The sequence below is a fragment of the Helianthus annuus genome, chromosome 1, assembly GCF_002127325.2.
Source record: "Helianthus annuus cultivar XRQ/B chromosome 1, HanXRQr2.0-SUNRISE, whole genome shotgun sequence".
Taxonomy (NCBI): Eukaryota; Viridiplantae; Streptophyta; class Magnoliopsida; order Asterales; family Asteraceae; genus Helianthus; species Helianthus annuus.
The window spans coordinates 84,065,175-84,084,037 of record NC_035433.2 but is presented as its reverse complement, the minus strand read 5'-3'; the positions used below and the strand labels follow the sequence as shown (position 1 = coordinate 84,084,037).

General features: G+C 35.3%; 2 protein-coding genes across 3 annotated transcripts; one reads left to right on the top strand and one right to left on the bottom strand.

Moving 5' to 3' along the window:
* Positions 1–1,647: 1,647 nt before the first annotated feature.
* LOC110937716 (wound-induced proteinase inhibitor 1) lies at positions 1,648–2,838 on the bottom strand. Of its 2 annotated transcripts, XM_022180171.2 has the most exons (4): positions 2,676–2,836; positions 2,174–2,299; positions 2,036–2,065; positions 1,648–1,929 (listed from the first exon to the last, which is right to left on the bottom strand). In XM_022180171.2, exons 1-4 carry the CDS (start codon positions 2,770–2,772, stop codon positions 1,736–1,738), a joined length of 447 nt encoding a protein of 148 aa, XP_022035863.1. In that variant the 5' UTR covers positions 2,773–2,836; the 3' UTR covers positions 1,648–1,735. The 2 variants fall into 2 exon arrangements, with proteins under 2 accessions (XP_022035863.1, XP_022035872.1); XM_022180180.2 differs by lacking the exon at positions 2,036–2,065 and having other exon boundaries at positions 2,676–2,838.
* An 8,395-nt stretch (positions 2,839–11,233) lies between these two features.
* On the top strand, positions 11,234–12,214 carry LOC110923916. The gene is made up of 2 exons (XM_022167996.1): positions 11,234–11,853; positions 11,953–12,214. The coding sequence occupies exons 1-2, from the start codon at positions 11,234–11,236 to the stop codon at positions 12,212–12,214; spliced, it is 882 nt and encodes a 293-aa protein (XP_022023688.1).
* Positions 12,215–18,863: the final 6,649 nt, after the last annotated feature.

The following is an 18,863-nucleotide window of genomic DNA, read 5'->3' as shown; positions in this document are numbered from 1 at the left end:
AACCTTACTTTCTAGTAAGGGTAAACATGTCCATTAAAGAAACAACACTCTTTCAACACCATAGCCACCACAAATACTACCTCTAAAACCTTGTAACACCCTTTGTCTACTTTTAATTTCTACTCACATCATCACCACCACACCATCGCACCACCGCCATCATCGTCCTTATCATAATCACACCACCATCATAAATTACGGTTTGATCAGTGGAGAGAGAGAGAACTCTTATAAGAAAATGGTCTAGGGTTTATTTCTTAGTTCAAGATCCTGATCCAACCCTTTCTTTCTATTCCGAATTTTTAGTCAATTTGGCCTTAGAGAGCGTTTTTCAACTGGTTATTTTTATGTTCCAAATATAGTAGAAAAATTTCAATACTAAATATCTACTCGTGGAGGGAGGGGATAACAAGTGAATGTGGCCGGTGCTACTTTATTTTGACTACTCTCTCATATTTAAAATTACAAATAAATCAATACCAAACAAAAAGTAAACCAAAATGAAAAACAAAATCAGAAAATTAGGCTCAGATGTGTCGAATGAAGTGGTTGCAACGGGGTTGTAGGTTGAAAACCTACCATCCATGCCTTACCACTATCATCAATGTTCAAGTATATATTACACCTTATCATGGCCACAAGCATCGACACCTCAAAAACATTATGCAGAAACCACTACTTGCAGACGGTGTGAAGTCCTTAGTGATTCACCGACATCGGCGCCAACAACTCAACAACGTCAAACACAAAGCATGAAAGAAACAACAACACACTTTAAGTCTGTCCCTGGCATAGACGTCCGGAGCCGTCGGCAACGGCAACCAATCTCTTTCTCTGGTTCTCTTTCTAGAATCAACCTACCCCTTTCTCTGTCAATCGTAGATCCATAACCACCATAGGAACGACACCGGAAAAGGAGTAGGAAAAAGAAAAGATAATGCTAGATGTTTAAAGAGAGAAAGAGAGAAGATGTTGAAGTTGAGACATAGTTTCTCTAAGTAGATTTTAAAACCTTGAAGAAGAAAAGTGAGCAGCAAAAAAACAAACACAACACATACTAAGCACAAGAATTAATTAAAATCACCAAACCATCTATTTCTAACACAAAACCAACACATGATTAAAATACCACCGTACAAGTTGTTTATGCACATAGTTCACATACTAATGCACCTTTATATTGTAAATTAGAGTATATATAAATGGTTTTTGATCTTTTAGATAATTGAGGGTAATTTTGTCATTTGCTTTAGTTTTAATATAAAAACTTAACCTTCATCGTTTATTTACAAACAAAACAGATTATATGTTCTGATAATATTGAAGCTTTAATCATTTATATTTAAGCTTCAATCATTTAAATTATCTGCAGTTGCCAAATCTCAGCCGCCTATTATTAGCTTACATAAACTCCACTATCAACTAATTCACTTATTACCAATAATCCCTTGGTCTAATAATCAAGGGGAAGATAGAAAGCTTTGCTTTTCTTGAAGGTTCTAGATTCAAATCCAGACATAAGGGGTTTTAATATTAACCTAATAATACTAACTAGTAACCCGGTTAGCAACATTTTAACCTTATGTCATTAAAAAAAAAAAAACTAATCCAGTTATTACACCAATTTAATACTAAACACTTGTAAACTAAAGACAAAAGAACCATATGCTACACATCTTATTTATTAGATCATTGGTACATTATCCACTTCTTACCGGACAAACTTTAAACAACATTATCCACTGACAGGTGTTCGAATCACCACCCCGTCAGTGTTCACCCACACCCATACACGTTCGCACGAAAAATTCCTAGGGGTCGGAGTTCCATCCAATATCACGATAGCATTAACAAGTGGATTCTCTTTCTCAACTATGGCTGCTGCCACTTCTCCAGTTTTCCCTACAAGCTCCGGCCATGAGTTCTTTCCTGTATTAACCATTCAAATGTTAATATATTATGTTAATTCCCTCTTCTAACACGTTCGAATCGTATGAAAATACTCAAAGAAATGAGAAGATAGCCATTGTATTACCTGGACACGGTGATTGTGGAGTCACCTCATCTTCACAATTCATTCAAATGTTAACATGTTAATTCCCTCTTCTAACACGGTATTCGTTCGAATCATATGAAAATACTCAAAGAAATCAGAAGATAGCTATTGTATTACCTGGACAGGGTGCTTGTGGAGTCAAGTCATCTTCAGGAGTTGGTGGTGCATCATCGATGGGTTTGACAAGAGGCTTATCTTCGACGGAACATCTAACTTTCCCTGCCTTGCTTATCGATGGCAATCCTGATCAAGATTAACAACTTTCGTTAATATATATATATAAACCAGTACCGTATAAATAATGACTTAGAGCATTCACATCCCTTACATTAAATTTTGTGTCTGTGATCTTTGTATTATAAAAAGTAGTCGTGAGTGGATTAGAGATAAAATGTTCTGGTTCATCTGTACATTTGAGAAACACTGTTTACTTTGTATATTCTTTTTTAATTTGTTTTAAAATTGGTTGTGATTGAAGAAGACAGAAATGTAATGATAAAGGTATAAAAAATATTATTTAATTGAAAATATAGTGTTTTTAAGTGTAATTATAGAATAAAAATCATGGAAGGAATGTTAATGCTCTTATTATTGATCTGATTTGATTATTGACACGTACGAAGATATGGAGAACCGATGGTGGCGATCATAGGCTTTTGGAGCTGAGGGAAGGATGGTGAGAAGATAGAAATGGTAGCGGAGATGGATGCCGCCATTTTCTTCTTTACTAGAGTTGCTAGAACTTAAAGATTCAAATATGAAGATTGAACTACAAAGTTAAGAGGTTCAGTTTGTGCTTTATATATATATAAGGTTGAATGATTTTGATTGGTTTATTAAAATTATATACAACGTAGCCACATAAAGTTGTATTGCATGCATGGATGGCACCTTATCTTTAACCCACCGATCGTTTCACTCCACGTCATATGTCATCACAGATATTTTCTTGCATAACAAGCAGGGCTCTTTTCAAGGTTGACTCATCGACCGCCGTGAGACAGTACCTGCTTGTTGCGTGTGAACATTATGAAATCCGTAAACCCTCGCCCTCCGTCACATTCGAACCCAGGATTAAAAGTTAGATTTGTCTATTCACCCAGATGTTCGTTGAAATGGCGCAAGTGAGAATCGAACATGTGTCTCCACTAAGAAAGACATATATATCTTACCACTTGACCAAATTCTCAACACTTAAATATTTGTTTTTGATAGTAATACATTTCTTTTCGTGCTAATAATTAAAGCCAAAACAAAATTTAAAAATGCAGCTTTATACTTTTCCCAATGAAACTTTTTTATATGTGTAAAACGGTAAAAGTTAATGAGCATATCATGTGTAGATTTCGTCAATAGTGATTTTACATATTTAAATGATTTATGCAGTCAAAATCTTAGTTTGAATAAAATATAATAATACACAAAAAAAGAAAGAAAAAACTAGAGCACTTTAAATAATATATAGTTTGAATAAAATATAATAATGCATAAAAAAAAAGAAAAAACTAGATCACATTAAATAATACAGTATAGATCAAGGTGAGAATCCGTAGATTTTTAGCCACCACATATTTAGTACACATGTTTAATGTTTTTACGAGAACCATCATGATTCACCATCAGACATTTGTTTGATTGTTGGTGAGGACCATAATGATTCGCCATCTTATATTTGTTACCCTCAAAACAATATAACTTGACTCTATTAATGCAGCTCTAAAATTTGAAAGAGTTATGACTAAGGCTCATTCACTTAAGACATGTTATCTAGTCAAAACAAACGAGGTATATGCACCGATCATTGGTCTTTGTCCAGATCGTCAAGTGTTGTGTGCTTTGGGTCCAAGGCTTGATGCAAAACTACTATCGAGTCAGGGGTCTCACTTGAAACAATCTCTCTATTCAAACTAGGGATGAACAAATGATACCGGGTACCGGTATAGGTACTTGTACATGTACCAAATTTACCGAACCAATATATTTTCAGTACCGACATTTAGCGTTTTCAGTACCGGTTCGGTACCTTCTCGGTACCGGTTTTTACCTACAAATACCGGTCAGTACCAGTACCGAACTAGGTATTTTCGGTACACCGGGTACCGATACCCATTTTTTAGGATTTTCGGTACCAGTTGAAACCAAGCTCATTCCTAGGCTTGTACACCTATTCAAACGGTTAACAAAGAGGTGGCAAGGTCGTTTATTTTGTCATTCTTTCAGCAAATACACTAATGTTAGTCTGATACGCTGCTGTTAGTCTGATACGCTGCTAATACACAGCTGACACGGTGCTGTTAGTCTCATCAGTTAACACCATAACTTGATGGAAAAAAGTCAACTTTTAAAGTCTCAAGTATCACTGTCACAGCCCCCGACCCCACCCCAGCGAGGGCCGTGAACCTGTCAGATGGTATTGGTGTGTGTTAAATACGTAGCGAAATTTTTTTTTATCAGGATCGTAGTTAGGAAATAATTTCAGAGTTTATAAAAAACACCAACTTGTAATATTAAAGAAATGGGCTAAAACCCACATTCAATTCAAATGTTTTTATAGGGATAAACCCAAATAACTAAAACATAACTTTCTTCTTTTATTCAGGTAACTATAGCCACTTTATTTAAGTCTTTAGTGCTCCATAGCTGGCTTCTATTATCTTTACAACAAATTACCTGAAAGGCGTTTTGAAAACATTTTATCAGCAAGAAATATTGGCGAGTTAATTCCATTTTTTTATAAAAATATATTGTTATACTTTACAGCATTAAGGGTTTTTACATTTGTTTATATTTACCCAAAACTCAATCAGTATTTGTCACATAGTGGCAGCTCCGATGTGACGGTGGTCATATCACTCACTGGCTAACTTTCGTCCAATAGTAAAGGTTGTGAAGTAATACATATATTATATCTTACTATTATTCAAAGGTAATTGTCACTAGGCGATTCCCGTGACGGTGGTCATATCACCGTTGATCATTCTTTGAACTAGTGAGTGTGGCCGTATCACTGTTGATCGTTCTTTCAACTAGTGACTGTGGTCGTATCACTGTTGATCATTCTTTCAACTAGTGACTAAGGTCATATCACTGTTGATTATTCTTTCAACTAGTGACGCTTATCAAATAATGTATACCAAATCTCACGAATCGGGTTTTGAAATAATGTATTCCCGATGTATATCTTAGTTAAATATATAATTGACATATATCGTTAAATTTTATTATGATATACATTAAGGTTTATAGTTTATTATATACTATTTTAAATATTAAATATAATATTTAAAATCTCACGATATATGTGTTAGTATATTAAAAGTTAAATATATAATTGACATATATCGTTTAATTTTATTATGATATACATTAAGGTTTATAGTTTATAATATACTATTTTAAATATTAAATATAATATTTAAAATCTCACCATGTGTATCTTAGTATACATTTATTAAATACACTATAATGTCATTAAATTTTATTATGAAAATAGTATATAAATATACAATTGTTATTAGTGACTTACCTATAATGTATATCAAATAATGTATATCAAATAATGTATAGCAAATAGGGTTTTGAAAGCATTCTCATATACTGACAGTAATTTCGGAATATAAAGACTTAATTACTGTAATTATAACTAAAAACATTTAGGGTTTTGCAAATTATGTTAAATAAAATGGTTCACAATAATGTGAGAAGAAGAAGAATGACTCACTTTGTAATTTAGGGTTTAATTACAGCCCTCCTGATATAATCTTGGGTATAACTTCTAAGCTCTTAATAAAATATATAATTCACCTGTGTTTAATGTAATAACCTAATTCAACTTTATCAATACATAACGAGATCAGAACCCAAACGTAGTTTACAAAGCATAGCCTTTGTCAGGCAGCGCCTTGGCATCCGTTACTGGGTTCAAGATCGATCGAACAGGGTATCGAATCAATGATCAGGCGTTAAAACACTTAAAACGGAGCAGAGCTTTGGAGTATTAGTTGTGAAATACTAAAGAAAAATTTGGAATGTAGAAGAGACAGAGAGGGAGGGCGAGAGAGCAAGAAGAAGGGATAGAGGATAAAGGTGAGCACTCAGTTCTATTTATACTTCAAATTTTGAACTTGGAGGCCATGCCTCAAGTTCCACGTACACCTTTACAATTAATATGTAAGTTTTAAATTTATTATTCTCTTATTAGTATAATTAATTAAGCTACTTCACTCATTTATCGCTTATAACTTCAAAGATATGACGTTTTATAAAACGACCAATATGTTATTAGAACGAGAATATTTTTATCTACATTTTGACCTAAGTTTCATTAAAACGGAGTAAGGTCAATTATAATGTAATTTTATAATTTAATTATTAAACGGATCCTAGTTCGTCTAAATATCTCAAATTTCGAACAGTCAACTTACCCGTAATCTACCCGTTTAATAATATAAGTTTTTATATACTTTATTTTAATATAAAAAAATATGGAAATGTTAGAATCACCATGACCATTATAACAAAACCAAAATTAAAAATATCAAAAACAGATGTTTTAAAGTGGAACATTAAACATAATTGAAATTGGAACAATATTTTGCCTTACTCTTTAGTGACCAAAACGAAATCACCAACACCAATTGACTCAGATCTGAAAAGATCATCATGGTCGTTGAAAAGGGGAAAATAGGTCAGAAGCACGCTTCCTCATCGTCGTAAAAAATAGCCCGCTCAATTGTGTCATGGTTGCAACCGGAGTTGTCATATCTAGTAGCAACACACTATCATTGTTGTGTACGCGACATGCCAAGAACTAGCTAGAACAGTATATGTAGGCGATCAACTGAATGAAACAAATATACTGGAATGGGAAATGGTGGAGTTTTAGCGATGTGGCTTCACCTCCCAAATCAACGAATACCAACATTCCACGCACAAATATACCAGTCACCACAGCCGACGTCGCCTAATACACTCGCTAAAACACCAATGGTCGAATGGAGGTTAATAACCCCCAAAAAAACAGAGACACAATACTTTTCTTAAAAGAGAGGGATATTTTATAGACCACAAACTTAGAGGCGAAAACAAAGAAAGATGAATCAATGGCACATACGACACCTACTCAACTAACCACCACCCCTGACCCGTTTCACGTTTTGTAGCAAATCGGGTTCATCCCACGCTGTTGGTAACCAGAAACCAAAAGTCATATCAAACTAGTACATTTAAGAAACCAACTAACAAACATGCATACATAATCAATAATATCTCATTTATAAATACATATTCATTAATATCTCACTCATAAAGCGTACTAGATAAAGAGTATTCCACAAGAAGCCTCCAAGGTGAATTCGGCCAACGAAACTGATCTTTGACATCAAACAAAGAAATCATGCCATGAACCAGCTAATGCATGAGTAATCCTTTTTACAGTTGACGCTTTCACTCAGAACTCAGGCGTGCTTGCGCGAGGGTGGTACATCACCTCAAACGGCTAGCTAGCAGACTTGAGATTCACAGCCTCAACCACTAACTCTACACTCACCTTCACAGAATTCCAAAACCCGCTAGTCGTAACAGTTACAGAATGTAAATAACCAGACAAAAAAAAAAAAAAAAAAAAAAACAACTGACTTTTAAAAAAATGAGTATTTATACATATAACCACCATTATTTTTCGTGTTTATCTTCCAAGTTCCAATACGTATCAGTTAAATTGATAATAACTTTTTATCAATATTGACTTTAATCGCTTTCTTAAAAAGAAGTTATTATAAGTATTTCTTGTATTTTAACTAACTAATACATTAAACAAATAAAGTGTATTTGGTCTATAAAAATCCCTCTCTTTTAGAAAAACTATTTGATTCGATTAAACGCGAAATCAGACATATTTCAAATTCTAAAAACACATCCTACGTAAGTTACCAATGTAGAAAAGAATCAAATACATATCTAATACCTTAAAAACTATTTGATTTGATTAAACGCAAAATCGGACATATTTCAAATACGAACTCGTTCATGTAACCGTATTCAATTTCAAAGTACAAAAAAACATTTGCACAAACTGCAATTGTCACACCCCGACCCGCAGCAGAATAGATGATCGGGGCATGATTGAGTTGATCCAAAGCTTATGACTTGCTATTACGTGTTTTAAGTAGTCATTAATCTATATTGAATATTTCACAAAACAAATAATCCAAATAAAACAATTAAACATATGAAACATTGTTCATAACTACTAAACTATATTGATCCATTTCTTGTTAACTAAGGCTCATCTGTAAGATTAAATATATTTTTTATATTATATTTAATCTAGTAGCCATTATAATCATTTACATTACATGGATCAAAATATATAACAATCCTATTAAATAATTAGTTGGTAATTGTTGATGGGCCTAATTACCCTTATTAACTAATTAGGGTTTCCTCCTGGGTGCATATATAAGGAGAATAATGTGGAGGTTAAAGGGTTAGACAATTACACAAACCCTAATAACACATAACATCAATCTCGCCTCCCTCTCCCAACCGAACACCCTTATTCGGTTTCTCTTACCACCATCATTAGATTGCACCTTTAGGAGGAACCAGACAAAACTGACAACTATGTCAAACACTGTTGCTGCATCTCTATCTGGATTCTCTGTTGGCCTGTATTGATGCAATCAAAGGTATGCATTCATGTTTTCCATTATGTTTAAACAGAAATGATCCAACATGTGGTATCAGAGCATATGTTGATTAATCAATTCTGTTTTCGTATCCATTTGTAACACCCCGAAAATATAAAACTTCATATTAGAATTATAGAGTTTAAATAAACAAGAATTAATTAACTAGGAATTTATAACCTAGTTAACTAAGAGTCTAAAAATAATTTAAATAGGGTTAAAACAACAAAACTCTATGTAAAACAAAGGTGAGGGGCCAATGTTGTCAAAAATTGAAACTTATATTACTGATTTTAATTAAAAACAAAACCAAACCCCTCGATTGATAGGTCTGGTCGATCAAGAACATGAAAGGGGCGACACCCCCACTCTCAAACCCTAAAATTCTACTAAACTCTCAAATTGAAGGCCCAAATCAGGTTGAAATCAAAATCTGAACATAAAATTGTGATCACCTCGTCTAGAGGATCATCAGGTATGTCGAATTAGGTCATTTTGATTCAACCCAAATTCTTGCATATGATTGAAATTTGAATGTTGAGCTTAATTAGGTGTTGTAAACATGAAATTGGGAGTGATATAAGGTTTAGGGACAAACCCTAGATGATTTCTCGTCAAATCCTTGCATGATGATTGTATGGATCAAAATCACCATAGTGGGTGACTAATATGTTAGTAGAACTTGATAAACACTAGGATTAAGACTCTTGTCTAGTGTAAATTGAAATTTTGAGATAATCCCTAAAAGTATTGATGTTAAAAATATGTGTATATTGTCAAATTGAAGTTAATTTGGATGATAATTTCAAGTCATGAACTTGGTTTAGATCATGTAGAAATTTGACCCGCTAGGTGTTTGATGGAACGCCTAAATTAGGGTTAAAATATTAAAGGTTGGGTAAAACGCAGATTTGAATATGTTAAGAAAATGATGCGTTAAAGCTTAAGAAAGAGTTCTAAACTTGTTATGAATTGAACTCTTTAGGCAAGGAATCCGGAACGTCGAGCGGACACGCCGGAGGGGATACACGTGGAAAAGGAGTGCTTTAAAGGTACGTGACTTTAGTCTCGTTAAATTGTGCATATTTGTTTGAGTTTAATGTATAGATAGAATCGAAGCGTGAGGGATGTGTTTGATGCATTCTAAAGTGGCGTAGTTCACTCGAACATCAAACAAGTCAAAATAAAGACTTGGGATTGGGTTTGACTTGTTTATAAAGTGATGGTTTTCACTAGATAGTCAAACGGGTTGAATAGATGTTATAAGAGGAATCACGACAATAGTGACCATGATTGTTACTTGAATTAATACAGTTAAATTGATAAAGAACCGTTTGGTAGGCATGACATTGGAGGATTTTCCATAAGATGAGCCGACGGGTCGAATAATGGTGTAAATTGTAGCATTGGTGTCTAATTACTTAGCAAAAGTGACATCAGGCACAAGAGCATTAAGCCATGGAATTGGTAAGGAAATGCGAGTGATGCTAGGCCCCGGATGTTAGGTGAAAACGCCTCAAGGTTGCTATTGTACGGTAGCAAAGTTGTGTAAATATAGTGGGTTGAATATCTAAATAGAGCTTTTATTGACTAAGCCCGTAAACCAAATTTTCGGGATAACAATTATGGTAGACACGTCGGTAATTTAAATACGGTCGTGTAGGAAAAAGAATCACTAAAAACGGACTTACGGATCATAAGTTATGGCGATTTTAAGTTGGGATTGAATAAACTTGGAGTTGGGAATGTACAACAATAGCTGAGCAAACATTCTGTGAAAAACAGGGCTAGGCGTGACGCCTAGGCCCTTGGCGTCACGCGACGCCCCCTTGAATAGAGAAAAAATTATTTTTTTGTTGTTTGACTCTTGGAACTTGTTTATATCCATTGTAACCTTATCAAAACTAACAATTGTTGTGGTTCTAATCCTAGGTGATGTTGGAACTAACCGGAAGATGATCGAGCTAGCTTTTGAAGAACCAAACACTATTCACAAGCTTCCGCAATGTTTTAAACTTTAATAGGTTATGTTTATGGGTTGTAAACAAATTGTTAAACAACTTTTGGATGTTTTAACTTAGTCGTTAGTCGACTAAGGTCTTTGCTACTAATGAACTATAATTATGAAATCTATGTTAACCAAGCATATTTTATCAAAAAAAAGGGTTGTACTAATATTAAATTCAAGTAAATTAGACGGGTGTTACAAGTTGGTAATCAGAGCTTAAGGTTGTCAACAAAGTGTTCGGTTCAAGCTCAATCGATCATCCGGTAAGAATTAACTTATTATGTTAACAAATTATGTCTTATGTAAGAATGAGATAGGAATTGAAGTGCATGGGAAGAGCGTGTTAACACACTCAAACCCGGAAAGTGCACCAAATTTGAACGGTTAAAGCAAGTTGAAAACTTGGCTAAACCGAAACAAAAGAAGCAATGTTATAAATGAAACGTTTAATGTTTAAATGTAAACATTTCAGTTTTAAAGATGACGGATATGGGAAATGACTTAGCGGTGCCAAGAGTCACCGAGCAAATGAGAGAAGTGATTGCCGAGGAAGTAGGAAACGCAATCGAAAATAGCTTATCCGGTTTTATTGATAAGATTCAGAATACGGTATTATCGGTTGTTGATGGGAGAATCAAGAAATTGGAAGATGATGCTAATATAGCTAAGGAAAAATCTGTAGAGCACAAGGGTTGCTCGTACAAAGAGTTTATGGCATGTAAACCGCCACTCTATCATGGAGAGGTGGATCCGATAGTGTGCCAAAGATGGTTGAGTGATATTGAAGGGGTGTTCGAGAGAACCCACTGTGATACAAGTGACTTCGTGGCTTATGGCACGGGTCAGCTGAGAGGTCAAGCAAAAGACTGGTGGGATAATAAGAAAAAGGAAATCGGAAGTGAAGCGGCGAAAGCAATGACATGGGAGGAGTTTAAGGTACCATTCCTCAAACATCACAGTCCTAAAGCGGTTATCAATCGAATCAAAGAGGATTTTATTCAACTTAGACAGAAAGGCGAATCTATTGATAAGATCACGGGGATCTTTCTTGACAAACTGAGGTTTTGCGATGAATTTGTGACCTCCGAAGAACAGAAGGTGTATTATTATTATAACATGCTAAGCGCAGAGTATCGGGAGTTCATGACTCCCTCAAAATATGAGACCCTTACTGAAATTATCAATACTGCTCAAGAAAGAGAAATAGAGCTAAAGAAACAAATTGAAAGGGGTGAAAGAAGGGCGCAAGAGGTTAATCCAAGCCCTACGAAAAAGCCACGCACGACTGACTCATCGAAGAAGCAAGAAGGAAAGAGCAGTACGCCAAGTTGTAAAGTATGCGGGAAAGGGCACAAGGGTGAGTACCGGTTTAAGGACAAGCCGTGTCCTATATGTGGGAAGACCGGGCACACGGCTGCGTTGTGCCCGGGGAAAGTGTCGGTGTGCTACAAATGTTATTAACCGGGTCAAAAGAAATCTGAGTGCCCGGAGTTGGTCGGAAAGAAGGATGACAAGAGTACACACACAGAGGCACCAAAAGCAAAAGCAAGATCTTTCCACTTAACAGCAGTGGAGGCGAAAACAGAGCCCGATGTGGTCTCAGGTATATTTGCCATAAATTCAATTCCTGCACATGTGTTATTTGATACGGGTGCGAATAAATCCTTTGTTTCACATGGATTTATTCAGCATCCTTCCTTTGTACTAACGAAATTACCTATGCCATTAGAGGTAGAAATAGGTGATAACAAAAATTTCCTTGTGTATGATTGTTACACCCTAATTCATATTTGACAAAAAGTCGCAGCGGAAACTCATGCCATAAAATTTCTTTCATTATTAACGTCATGACTTACTTGAAAGTACGTTTTAATATGTATCTTTTACAAAAAAATAAAGCATAAGCCCTGATTACTAATAATACATATTCAGTTATTCCCGTACAATCTAGCTTGTGACTCGCTCTTCGAGCTCTATACCTTGTGATAACCACCCGTGATTCGTCCAACCTGCACTCACCACATACATTCATCACATTAGTATACAATACATAAACAAGACTCAATACATGTACACTTTCCATTCAGCTTTCTCTCTAACTTTAAGCATATCATTAGCGTATCCATTCCCTTGTGAGTCTTCAATAATGTACCTGCGTAAATCTTCGTTTTCCAGGTACATGATTAATATCATTAACACTTAACGTATCCAAAATCATACTTACATATACTCTTGCATACATCCATACCTCAATACATACATGCCTGCACTCATACGTATCTTCATATATTCATAAATACACTTCTACATATGTACCTACATTCATACGTCTCTACATTCATGCCTACGATCGCACGTACTCCCATACATACACAAATACATATTTGCATACATACGTACATTTCTACGCCTTCACATATATACATACTATCATACGTATCTTCATATATACATAAATACGCTTCTACATACGTACCTACATTCATACGTCTCTACATTCATGCCTACGATCACACGTACTCCCATACATACACAAATACACATTTGCATACATACATACATACGTTTCTACGCCTTCACATATATACATACTATCATACGTATCTTCATATATACATAAATACGCTTCTACATACGTACCTACATTCATACGTCTCTACATTCATGGCTACGATCACACGTACTTCCATACATACACAAATACACATTTGCATACATACATACACCTCTACATACATACATACCCTTCCTACATCGTTACGTACATGCATACACTCGTACATATCTTTATACATACATACATACACATCTACATACGTACATACTTTAACGAACACGTACTAGATCACGCGTACCTCTTACATAATCATACATTATGAACATCGGTCTTAGACTTAGCTTTATAGCCCATAAACATCTAAGGAACCATCAAAATCATGTTTGGAAAGTCAACCGTAGTCCACGGATGTCAAACTGAAGCCCACGGTACATAAATTAACTTAAATAACAAGATTTCAGCTTTTGGGACTTGGGAAGGCCGACGCCCCTAGGGCCGTCGGCGACGGGCCTTGCATTTGCCCGTAGCCCAAAAACCCGTAGACAGGTAATTAACCCGTCAGCACAAAAACTGATTTTCCCTTGCCCGTCGGCGACGGCCCCCTACCCGTCGGCGACGCCCTCTAGTTTTTGCAGTTTTCTGCAGGTTCGTTTCATCCTCCGTACGCACTAAAACGCGCGTAACTTTTGAACCGTTTACCCGTTTGACCTCCCGTTTCTTCCTACACACTATCATATGAACTTAAAATCCCATATCCGGATTAAGGAAATTCTTAACTTACACACTATCGCCTTATTATTCATTTATGATTTATTCGACCCGTTCATGCCTTCATCCACAAAACTTGTTTGTTTGACCAAGACTTCTTATGAACCTAATAATGTCAACATTGTATATCATACAAGATTAAATTCTCGGATGTCTTGCATCCTCTTGACCCATTTTCGCTCAAGAGCTTATTTTGACCCGTTAAGGGTATTTGTGCATTTTAAGGTCTTTAGCTTACGACAACCATACTTCTCGCTTTCTTGCTTTTTCAAAACATTCATTTAATCAAATAGCTTGTTTGTAATCAACTTTTAAGACCATTTGCTTGTTTTACCCATCAAGGGCGTTTTTGTCAACTTTGCTCTATCCTTAACAACAAAGGACTCCCTTGCATAAGTAACCAATCCTACTACTTAGCTACAGTTCTTAATCACACATACCTCGCTCGGATCAAAACTAAGATCCGTTTAATACTTCATCGGTCTCATACAATTCTTTCCTACTTGACCTCGATCATCATACTTAATTAAATTGCACATAACTTTACATAAACAACTAAGAAGTGATTACAAAAATCACTTACCTCGTGCGTCCATGTTCATACTCGTTTCCTCGCCACTTTTGACCCGTTAGCCTTCCGTGCTTGATTCCGTCTCGACATGATTCCTATACTTCCATGTCATCGAAATCACATTCTTATTAGCATACATAATTGTGCATGTTAACGATCATATCGATCGCATAATTCCTATTTGAATTTCATTAGTTACTTCTAGCAAGCATAATACATGTGACCAAATTCATATCATTTCAAACTCATGTAAACCATCATGTCATCGCATTAAACACATATTTGTCAAACACGCTCCATATAACTTACCTTTATCTTACAATTATGACAACTCGTCTAACCATCCTTCTTATACACGGTTGACTTTTAGAAGTCAACGGTTCATTTAGTTTAACTTTTGACCTATCATTATATACTCGCAAGATCATAATCGACTATACGGACGACAATACATACATTTTATCATACGATTAGGGTGCGTACCATCTTTTAAGCATAACGTACAACTAATTTATGCACAATCTTCTAAATTCATACATAGTTCATCAAATCCTTCTACTAATCAACATGTGGTATTTAAAATTAAACATCATACATATTATCATCACATTTTGTTCACTTCATCTAACAACTATTCACCATTTCTTATCCAATTTCTTTAAACACTCACACACATGTATGATTCCTAACATTGTTAACATAAGCAAATCATCAATTTACATTACATCATCTAAAACCCACTTCATAACTACTTATTAATCACTTACAAGTGATCTAATCTCAGGTTCTTCATAATTTCATCATACTTTTGATATGTGTACTACCTTGTAAGCATAGTGTACAACTAGTTCATGCATATCCTTCTAATTTCATACATAATTCATCAATTTCTTCCTTCTAATCAACATGAATCATACATGCATAAACATCAAACATACTAGTATCATATTTCTTTCAATTCCCCTCATAAGAATTCATCTTACAAATCAAAATACATCAATTTTAAGCAAGAATTTAGACATAGATGATTTACCCATGTCATCATCTTCACCATAACAAACGGGTTTCACCCTTAAACATCAAATTAACCTAAACCATGCATAATCCATGTTCCAAATGATGAATCTAACACATACTCATGCTCAATTTTATACCAATTCATGATCTACAACATAACCCACTTCGTGGGTAATCATCAAATCTAGAATCTAAGACATACCTTATGATCCCCTAGTGTAGGTGATCACAAATTCGCGTTCGGTTCTGAATTTGAGCTTCATTTATCCTTCCAATTTGATGAAAAGGATGAAGCTAGGGTTCTTGGCTCCATGGGAGCTTCCTGCTCATTCTCGAACACACGATATGTGTGTTTGTGTGTGAGAGTTTTGTTATTTAGTAACTTAACTTTCATCTTGTTCCATTTGGCCCCTCATCTTTGTCACTTAACATAAATTGCACTATTTTGGTCATTTAAGACTTTTAACCACACACTTAACTAGGTTAATTAGCCTAGTTAGTTATTTCATACTAAGTTATATAGGAACATACGACAAGTATAAACATTCGGGTTTTGGGGTGTTACAAGTCTACCCCCCTTAAATACGGTTTCGTCCCCGAAACCTTTCTCATTTCCTCTTACACACACACACATTTATGTTTGACTTAATAGTCACATCAAGAGTTCTAACATAATCATCAACAATTTAGCAGTTAGCATATTTCATTCGAACATTCATTATACTAGATGATTATTCGTCTATAATCCTTTTACAACTTCTTATGTACATGCTATTACACATTCCATGTTTCATTCCTTAAGGTTACTTATTTTGCCTATCTTTGTAGTTTGACCTCTTAAGGTAAACTGACTTTTCTTACTTATCATAGATGCATTGGGGTACACATTCGTACTTCCTTCCATTCATGCTTACTTATAAAGGCATTCATTACATCCTTTTTATGTTTTAAATCCGTCCCACGGATTTAAATGTAACATCCATACCCTTCATTCCTTCTATGTTTGAATCCATCTAGCGGTTTCAAACATATCATTCGTACCTTTTCTTCCTTACATGTGTTTAACAAAAACTTAAAGTTTTACCTACCTTCAGCAACAAGATTTTAAAGTTAGTCATCTCAGTTGTCGAATCATAATCACTTCATTTTAGTTCCATCCATATATGAGCTTTCTTCTTTCTTACACATTCGACTACCCAAGTAATTGGGTTGGGCATAAACACTCTCAATGAGAGTTAAGCATACACATTCGACTACCCAAGTAATTGGGTTTGGCATAAACACTCTCAATGAGAGTTAAGCATACACATTCGACTACCCAAGTAATTGGGTTTGGCATAAACACTCTCAATGAGAGTTAAGCATACACATTCGACTACCCAAGTAATTGGGTTTTTCGCTTTTAACATAAATTCTTCTTTCTATCCGTATAACGGATTAAGCTTCTAGCATTCAATAGAGCATTCAAAGTCACCCGTTCAAAACGGATGGTAGCTTATTCTTGCTCGACTTGTTCGCTAGAACCGGTCGGCTCGCATAGCTTATCATAACCTTCGTTAGCATAACCAAATCCGCAATGGGTTTGCTATTTCGCATTCGCTACAACATAGCGCCCACCTGCTACCCAGTTCTACCGGACATACCTGCAATAATTGCCACGGTCTTACAAACGTCATATGCTTCTTGCATACTGGCCAGGTGCGCAATCCACACACTAGTTTCGTGCCTTCGTGTAATCATCGCCTTATGCCCGAGAGATGGGTTTCAGTTTCGTGCATATTTCTAAAACTTCCCCAAGACCACATCATTGTCTTTTGTTTAATAATTACTCTCCCAAGGAGACCCCTTCCTTTTTCTTTTGACATCGGTACTCATACATATTAGTATTGTGTACCTGCGGTTAATTTACCTATTTGCACCTTCGCCCGCCTTGGCGTTCATCCTATTCTGCATTCACGGATCACCCTCTTCAAACTCTTAAGCTTACCTTGCACATAACATACTATTAGTTTCCTTCAAATACATAATCTAATACATACTTACATTCGCTTTTGCATTTAGGCCTCGATCGAGTCTTGGATTGTACGGGTTCTTGGTCACGAGAGCACACCGGTTTGAGTTCAAGTATTTACCTCCTTTTACTTGATTCTCTCAAACCAGGGCTCTGATACCAACTTGTTACACCCTAATTCATATTTGACAAAAAGTCGCAGCGGAAACTCATGCCATAAAATTTCTTTCATTATTAACGTCATGACTTACTTGAAAGTACGTTTTAATATGTATCTTTTACAAAAAAAAATAAAGCATAAGCCCTTATTACTAATAATACATATTCAGTTATTCCCGTACAATCTAGCTTGTGACTCGCTCTTCGAGCTCTATACCTCGTGATAACCACCCGTGATTCGTACAACCTGCACTCACCACATACATTCATCACATTAGTATACAATACATAAACAAGACTCAATACATGTACACTTTCCATTCAGCTTTCTCTCTAACTTTAAGCATATCATTAGCGTATCCATTCCCTTGTGAGTCTTCAATAATGTACCTGCGTAAATCTTCGTTTTCCAGGTACATGATTAATATCATTAACACTTAACGTATCCAAAATCATACTTACATATACTCTTGCATACATCCATACCTCAATACATACATGCCTGCACTCATACGTATCTTCATATATTCATAAATACACTTCTACATATGTACCTACATTCATACGTCTCTACATTCATGCCTACGATCGCACGTACTCCCATACATACACAAATACACATTTGCATACATACGTACATTTCTACGCCTTCACATATATACATACTATCATACGTATCTTCATATATACATAAATACGCTTCTACATATGTACCTACATTCATACGTCTCTACATTCATGCCTACGATCACACGTACTCCCATACATACACAATGTGACACCCCAGGAAAACCAGTGAACAATACAGCTTACCTAGCTTCCTCAGTGAGTGCGTACCAAATTTCGGGACGAAATTTCTTTTAAGTTGGGGATAATGTGACAACTCGAATTTCCAAGATTTTTCTACTTAGCATTTATTGCACGTTCATTTATTATTTAGTTGTTTACTTGCACAATTGATTGCTTTGAAATTGTATACGTTTGATGCAATGAAACGGTATTATGTGATTATATATGGTTATGTGTT

What these genes read in the sequence shown, in the direction of transcription:
- LOC110923916 (XM_022167996.1), top strand. Translation starts at nt 11,234, where the DNA reads ATGACGGATATGGGAAATGACTTAGCGGTGCCAAGAGTCACCGAGCAA. An exon ending in ACCTCCGAAGAACAGAAGGT is followed by an intron (nt 11,854 to 11,952) that starts GTATTATTATTA and finishes TGCTCAAGAAAG; the next exon opens with AGAAATAGAGCTAAAGAAAC.
- LOC110937716 (XM_022180171.2), bottom strand. Translation starts at nt 2,772, where the DNA reads ATGGCGGCATCCATCTCCGCTACCATTTCTATCTTCTCACCATCCTTC. An exon ending in CATCGGTTCTCCATATCTTC is followed by an intron (nt 2,300 to 2,675) that starts GTACGTGTCAAT and finishes AATCTTGATCAG; the next exon opens with GATTGCCATCGATAAGCAAG. An exon ending in TCCACAAGCACCCTGTCCAG is followed by an intron (nt 2,066 to 2,173) that starts GTAATACAATAG and finishes TGAATTGTGAAG; the next exon opens with ATGAGGTGACTCCACAATCA.